This window comes from Benincasa hispida, chromosome 9, assembly GCF_027475165.1.
Source record: "Benincasa hispida cultivar pf3 chromosome 9, pf3_genome.v1.1, whole genome shotgun sequence".
In the NCBI taxonomy this organism is placed as follows: Eukaryota; Viridiplantae; Streptophyta; class Magnoliopsida; order Cucurbitales; family Cucurbitaceae; genus Benincasa; species Benincasa hispida.
The window spans coordinates 7,039,141-7,046,656 of record NC_143486.1 but is presented as its reverse complement, the minus strand read 5'-3'; the positions used below and the strand labels follow the sequence as shown (position 1 = coordinate 7,046,656).

The following is a 7,516-nucleotide window of genomic DNA, read 5'->3' as shown; positions in this document are numbered from 1 at the left end:
GTTTGTGGGGTTTTGGTTTCTTTTCTCTGGCTTTTCTCCCGGGTGGTTTGCGAGTTTTAGGTTGGTTTTGTTCTGGTCTTGTCTTGTAGGCTTTATTTTGGGTTTTGTTACCCTGTCTTTGCTTATTTACTTGTGCTTTGATGCTTTGATGCCTTGATCCCGGGCTGTGGGATTCCCCTTATTGTTGTATAATAATATCACCTATTCTAAAAAAAAAAAAAAAAAGTTAGTTATTGTAAAAATATTAACCAACTATTTTAGTTTATTTATGCCATTTTCTGGCTATTTTGTCTTATTGTTCCTATTTTTTTTTCATATTGGTCAACTTTACTTTCAGTGTTCATTTGTATTATCTGTCTTTACTGCACAATCGTTTATATACTATGTATGTATTTAACTTCTAAGAGTAAACAAACTTTAATGTATGTATCACATGTCTAGATATTACTAACTTTATTACACACATTTGTTATTGAGCTTTCCAATGCCTTGTTTTGGAGTGTATTAACTTTCACCATTTAAACTAAAATACATTTTGGTGTACATTATTACTCTTAACAAATAAAATAGAGAAAGAACCCTATTGGTTAAAAATACCCAAAATAGATAATCTCATAGGCATAGATGAATCACATGGGACTAGAAATGTGCCCCTTGATATTATGACTTTTTAATATATGCATTTTGAATCAGTATAATAATGGATAAGAAATCAAAACAAAAGATTATTAGTAGTGTAAACAAAATCTTACTTGATCTAAAAAAAGGTATAATACATGACATATAAGAGTGAAAATAAATCTAACTAAAAAATATCATAGCCTTGTGAAAATAACACTATGCTAAAATAATTTATATATATATATATATCACTCAATTACTCAAAAATTGAGAGAGAGAGAAAATAAAATTTTCATAAAATAAATATAAAAGCTCAATTAAGAAAAAAAAAACCGGGCGTTTAAAAAAAACTCAAAGAAACGAATTGAAACGTATATAATCCAATGGCTACGTTTCAAAGTCGAACACGTGGCAATCTTACACGCGCCTGGGCCTCACATAATTTGAACGAGAAGGAGAGCGCGGAATGATAAGCTTTTTAAACTTCAATAAGCTCCTCGGGCCCACCACGTGGCATTTAAATTATTGGACAAATTTCAAAATCCCCAACGTATCCCCACCAAAACGCCGTCGTTTAATTCCTTCACCACCGTCACCACCGTCCACCTCCGTACTCCTACCGCCACTCAACGCCTTTACATCCCCACGCACACCCTCTCACGCGCCGGGCGCGTGTCTTTCTCTTCGAAATATTCAAGGCCACTGTCTTTGTCTTTGGCTTTGGCTTTACTCAAACTCTCTCAAAACTCCAACTCTCTCTGCTCTGCTCACACCCACATTCTTACTCATTTAACTTCTTAAAGGGAGCATCTGATTTTGCGATTTGGGATTGTGGTTGGCTCTTGATTCAAGCCACTGAGTTGAATGGGATCCGAAATTTGACTATCGGTGTTTGTTTATTTGGGAAGTTTTGTTTTCGGATCGGTTTAGAGAGATGAACGGAATGGGGAGACAAGGCCAGAGATCTGGAGCAGCTGTGAGGAATCACCAAAGGGCAATTCACGGCCATCGAGCCAACGCAAAAGTCGCGAGGATTCGCCGAGCGAGTTCAGTCCTGGACTATTGGATCTGCATTCCTTTGATACTGAATTGCTGCCTGAGGTGGAACTAAACTCATTTCCACATTTCTTGTTACCCTTTTGAATTTATTATCCTTTGTTGTTTTGCCAGAAATGTAGGATGCCGATTTATCATGGGCAATTTGTTTGGATTTTGCTGTTGAATTCTCAGAAAATAACTTGACGATCCATGAGGTCATGGGGTCACAAAGTGAATTTATCTTTTACCTTCAGCTATGTTAGGCCTGCCAATCCTAAACTGATAATGATGGTTACTGATGTTTGTCTGTGCACACAATCCTCTGCATTTAGAACATTAGACTTGAGATCTACTGTTACTTTGAAGCTGATATTAAGTTATTGCCCATATCAAATTAATTGATAGGACTATGGTTTTGCTGTCGGTGGGGGAGGGCAAGGATCTAGAATGTATAATAGAAATGCACAGAGGAGCTTTGGTGGGATGAATGAATATTACATGGAGCCATCGACTCCTCCAGGCAATTCACGGCCATCGAGCCAACGCAAAAGTCGCGAGGATTCGCCGAGCGAGTTCAGTCCTGGACTATTGGATCTGCATTCCTTTGATACTGAATTGCTGCCTGAGGTGGAACTAAACTCATTTCCACATTTCTTGTTACCCTTTTGAATTTATTATCCTTTGTTGTTTTGCCAGAAATGTAGGATGCCGATTTATCATGGGCAATTTGTTTGGATTTTGCTGTTGAATTCTCAGAAAATAACTTGACGATCCATGAGGTCATGGGGTCACAAAGTGAATTTATCTTTTACCTTCAGCTATGTTAGGCCTGCCAATCCTAAACTGATAATGATGGTTACTGATGTTTGTCTGTGCACACAATCCTCTGCATTTAGAACATTAGACTTGAGATCTACTGTTACTTTGAAGCTGATATTAAGTTATTGCCCATATCAAATTAATTCTGAAGCCTGCTATATAATTTTGCCGCAATTCGATTTTAGTTCTATCTAATTGATGACTGGCTATTAAATAAGTGTTGACCTAAGTCCCTGTACTGGAGCTCGGCTCCCGAACCGTATGTGAGCTACCTTGTACGGCTCTTCCTAAGAACTTACAGCCCCACACTTGTGTAGAGTAGATCGTTCAACACCTGTGGTATGCAATTATAGAGACTAGAGAGATGATAGATATAAACTTCTAGTTCCATGTATTTTGGCGCTTTTAGAGCCGAGCTAAAGTTATCTCATATCACTTGTTGGGAGGTTTGAGAAATCTCATAATGTGTTGTCGCGTGCAGGATGGCTTTGACGACTCTGATGTCTTTATTTCAAACAACATCCAGACAAGTAGACCTCAGGATTTGACAGAGAACAATCTCTTGAAAAGTGTGGCAGCAGACAAAGAGAGGGCAAACTCTGTTGCAAAGATCAAAGTTGTTGTATGTTTTCTTCTATGGATGTCTTTATTTTGTTCCCATTTCTAGTTTTTTTATCATGTTTGCTTCCCTAATATATTGTTAGATGATATAAAATTAAATTTATCTTTACCCATTAGCTTAAGCTTTTGGGTCAATTGATTATTTAACATGGTATCAGAGTAGGTGGTCCAAGAAGTCCTATGTTTAAACTCCTGCAATATTATTTTCTCCCTAATTAATATTAATTTCCACTTGTTGGATCTTCTACATATTTCAAGCCATGAATGAGAGGAATGTTAGATTATATAATACTAAATTTACCTTCGCTCATCAACTTAAGATTTTGAGTCAATTGGTGATTTAACGTATAGAATGCCATACCTTTGCAATTTATATCCATAAGTTGCAACCCTTGATCCGCATTATAATGTGTTTATGTGTATCACAATTTCGGTTAATTGTTTTCCACGGATTGATTTAGTGACGATTCGTTTTCAATTACTACATCTATTTATTAGCTTGTTTGTGTTTGTTGCAGGTGCGTAAAAGGCCACTGAACAAGAAGGAGTTGGCGAAGAATGAGGAAGATATTGTTGAAACAAGTGCTAATTATTTAACAGTTCATGAGACTAAACTCAAGGCGAGCTTTACTACCCAAATACTGCTTTTCATGAGCTTCTGAATTGCAATGCCATAACCGTTTTCATTCTCCATTTCTGGCTAAGCAGGTGGATCTTACAGAATACGTGGAGAAGCATGAGTTTGTCTTTGATGCGGTGCTGAACGAGGAGGTTTCAAATGATGAGGTGAGTATATTACAATTAATTGAATTGGAATGTATAAATTGGCTGAGAAAGAATCATGAGTACTGAAAAAGCTCAATACAAGTTAGGCATGCCTTATTTTTCTTTTTGGGATCTAGGTGTACCGGGAGACGGTGGAGCCAATTGTACCCATAATATTTCAACGAACAAAAGCAACCTGCTTTGCATATGGACAAACAGGTGATTTGCTGTTAGTTGGAGATGCTCTTGCTGGCTTGTTTTGTTAAGAAATCTTGGTTTTGTATGTGACAGAAATTTCTCTGTACTTTTTAGATGCCATCAAATTCATGTTTCTAGAATTGAGTTTTGAGGTCTCGTTCTGCTAGCTTTGGAATGTTGTCATGTTATTTCGTTAAGGCTTCATCTTTGGCCCTTTCTATTGTACAGGGAGTGGCAAGACTTTTACCATGAAACCATTGCCTCTGAAAGCGTCCAAGGACATCTTGAGATTGATGCACCATACATACAGGAACCAGGGATTCCACTTGTTTGTGAGCTTCTTTGAAATATATGGAGGAAAGCTATATGATCTTCTCAACGATCGAAAGTAAGTTATTATTCCTTCCCTTCTACCATGCAAAGCAGTTGCTAAGCTTGTTTAGCTAAAGATTTTATGCTGCAGAAAACTTTGCATGAGAGAGGACGGTAAACAACAAGTTTGCATTGTGGGTTTGCAAGAGTATAAAGTATCTGATGTGGAGACCATTGGAGAGCTCATTGAAAAAGGAAATGCCACGAGAAGTACTGGAACAACTGGTGCGAATGAAGAATCCTCTCGTTCTCATGCCATACTCCAGCTTGCTATTAAGAATTCAGTCAGTGGCAAAGAATCAAAGCCGCCTCGCTTGGTTGGAAAACTCTCTTTTATAGATCTTGCAGGAAGTGAACGTGGGGCAGACACCACTGACAACGACAAACAGACAAGGTATAGTTATTCCTCAATCTTCATATTTCTGCATAATTGTTGACACAATTACTTTCTTGACATATTTTGTACTTTAACATAAGTCATTCCTCAATCTTCAAACTGACTGGACCAATTTGATTCCAAGGGAACATTTTTTTATCTTTCCATTTTTTGCTTGCATCCCTAGGAAATAGCATGCGTTTGATATTGTAGACTGTTGGGAGCTTAGTCATCGCCTGTTTCATTAAAAACTTCGATTTTTCTAGATTTCCTCCTCCCCTTTATTGTGATAAGGAGACACTTTAAAGACCCATCCATAAGTAGAATGATAACTATGAAAAGGGTGTGAATTGTTCCTGAAGAAACTCTAAGCTAAACATGATTATTAGACATTCTTATTCTTATCAGAGATAGTAAATGACATAATTCAACAGGAAATCTGAAAGAAATCACACTTTAAAAGTATTCTTTATAGGATTTAACCAAGAAGTGAAGTATGGGTTGTACATTATCTTTTGTTTGCTAAAACTCTGAACCAGTTGATTGCATATTCTACCTCTATGTATGGTATCATTTCCTGCCTGTTCAATTAAACTTTTTAAACAATGCAGAATAGAAGGTGCTGAAATCAATAAAAGCTTACTTGCTTTAAAGGAATGCATACGAGCTCTTGACAATGACCAGGGGCATATTCCTTTTAGAGGCAGTAAATTAACGGAAGTTCTAAGGGACTCATTTGTTGGCAATTCACGCACTGTCATGATATCTTGTATATCGCCCAGCTCCGGATCAAGTGAACACACTCTCAATACCTTAAGATATGCAGACAGGTAACCAGTAATTCTTTCTTAGGACATAAAATTCTTGATGATGAAGTTTTATCCCCGTAGACTTGTTTCTAGACACTTGTTTTGATTGATGAATGCACTCCAGGGTGAAGAGCCTTTCAAAAGGAAATAATGTTAAAAAGGATACATTTTCTTCCACTTTAAACCTTAAGGAATCAACCACCGGACCCTTGACCTCAGCATTACCTTCTGGAACTATGTTTGAGAATGAACCTGCATGGGTTGGACGAAATGAAAGAGAGGAGGTTGATACATCAGAGGAGATCTTTGAACAAAGAAAACCTTCGTGGAAGAAAAATGGGAAGCTTGAGCCATTCAGAACATCTGTTGCGGTTGAAAATGTACACAAATCCAATAATCAGCCGAAATGGAAGGACATGCCAAAGGCAGATTCTCATAACTCAAATTCAGACGATGATTTGAATGAACTGTTGCAGGTAAAACGGAAGCAACTTATTCCCATCATCAAAACTTTGAGAAAATAGCAATAATCCTTTATTGCTCCAGACATTTATGCATCTTGTTTCATCTGTCTCAGGAAGAGGAAGATCTTATAAGCGCTCACAGAAGACAAGTCGAGGAAACAATGAATATTGTTAGGATGGTAAGTAACTGAGCTGGTCAGCATACTTCTTGCTTTCAATATGAGCCTAGTTAGCATCTCCTGCTCAATGGAGCCGCACAAAAGATAGATCACAATTTAAAACTGATCCCATATTGTGAATTACTCAAATCCAAAACCATTCCAAGGGTAATTTGGAAACATTTATGAAAGTTGAGGGGATAATATTATGACTTTTTGAAAGTATTGAGGTATTTTTTAAACAAAAAAGAAAGTTCAAGGGTATTTGTTATACTTATGGGAATAGTGATTTCTTTAGGCATTGTGATTAGGAGCATTACAAAGAGATGTTTGCAGAAGTGAGAATGTAGTTACTTTTTTTATGACCATTAATCATATACAATTTTTATTTTGCAGGAAATGAATCTTTTAGTGGAGGCAGACCAACCAGGAAATCATCTGGATGGTTATATATCTAGATTGAATGCAATTCTATCACAAAAGGCTGCAGCAATCTACCAACTACAAAATCATTTGGTTCATTTCCAGAAACGTTTGAAAGAACATAATGTACTTATATCTTCATCTGACTGATGAACTTGTGCAGAAATGCAGATGCTGGTTAGATCTAGCAGCTCAGAACGCCATGTGAAGGATACATTCTCGGAATACCAACATGGTGATGTGTTGCTTTTTCTTTTTTACTTCTGATTTTCATGGGAGCATTCTTAGAAATTTTATATCCAATTGAGGTTTTTGTGTGGTCATTTCCGTTACATAGCGATTGGAGTGCTTTAATGCCTATTTCTTTTCACTCAGAGCATACAATATTTGTAAAATTTGTTACCTTATTCTCTCCAATATAAGAAATTTGCAATATTTTGGTTCACAAGATTTCTTTGTATAGTAAATGATGTGATCAAAATCAAGTAGCCTGTCTGTTTTCATATCAGTTTGTGGAACTTAATCTATTTTTGTGTTTGTATTTTTAGGATGTTTAAATTTAATCTCCCTACTTTCCATAAATATTTAAAATAGATCACTGGTTTTCTTTTTCTGTTAACTATTTTATTATTAAAAAAAAAAAAGTCTCCATTTGCTTTCTATCAATTTTAGGAACATGGTCATTAGAAACACATGTAATTCACGTAAAATCTTGTAGTTTTAATAATTTTTTTAAATAGTAATTTTTTAGCATATGCTAAATAAATATTATACAATTTTGTTTTAGTTATTATCAACCTTTAAAAGTTAGATAATGTAAAAAGTTTTATTTTGGTGTTCTCATATTTTCGT

General features: G+C 36.1%; 1 protein-coding gene across 1 annotated transcript; it reads left to right on the top strand.

Annotated features, from left to right (window-relative positions):
* Positions 1 to 1,414: 1,414 nt before the first annotated feature.
* LOC120086940 (ATP binding microtubule motor family protein) lies at positions 1,415 to 7,112 on the top strand. Its single transcript, XM_090316989.1, has 13 exons — positions 1,415 to 1,615; positions 1,800 to 1,874; positions 2,065 to 2,286; positions 2,960 to 3,100; positions 3,618 to 3,719; positions 3,808 to 3,885; positions 4,002 to 4,083; positions 4,291 to 4,450; positions 4,526 to 4,828; positions 5,422 to 5,640; positions 5,744 to 6,095; positions 6,197 to 6,262; positions 6,638 to 7,112. Exons 1-13 carry the CDS (start codon positions 1,556 to 1,558, stop codon positions 6,812 to 6,814), a joined length of 2,037 nt encoding a protein of 678 aa, XP_090173115.1. The 5' UTR covers positions 1,415 to 1,555; the 3' UTR covers positions 6,815 to 7,112.
* The last annotated feature ends 404 nt before the right edge of the window (positions 7,113 to 7,516 follow it).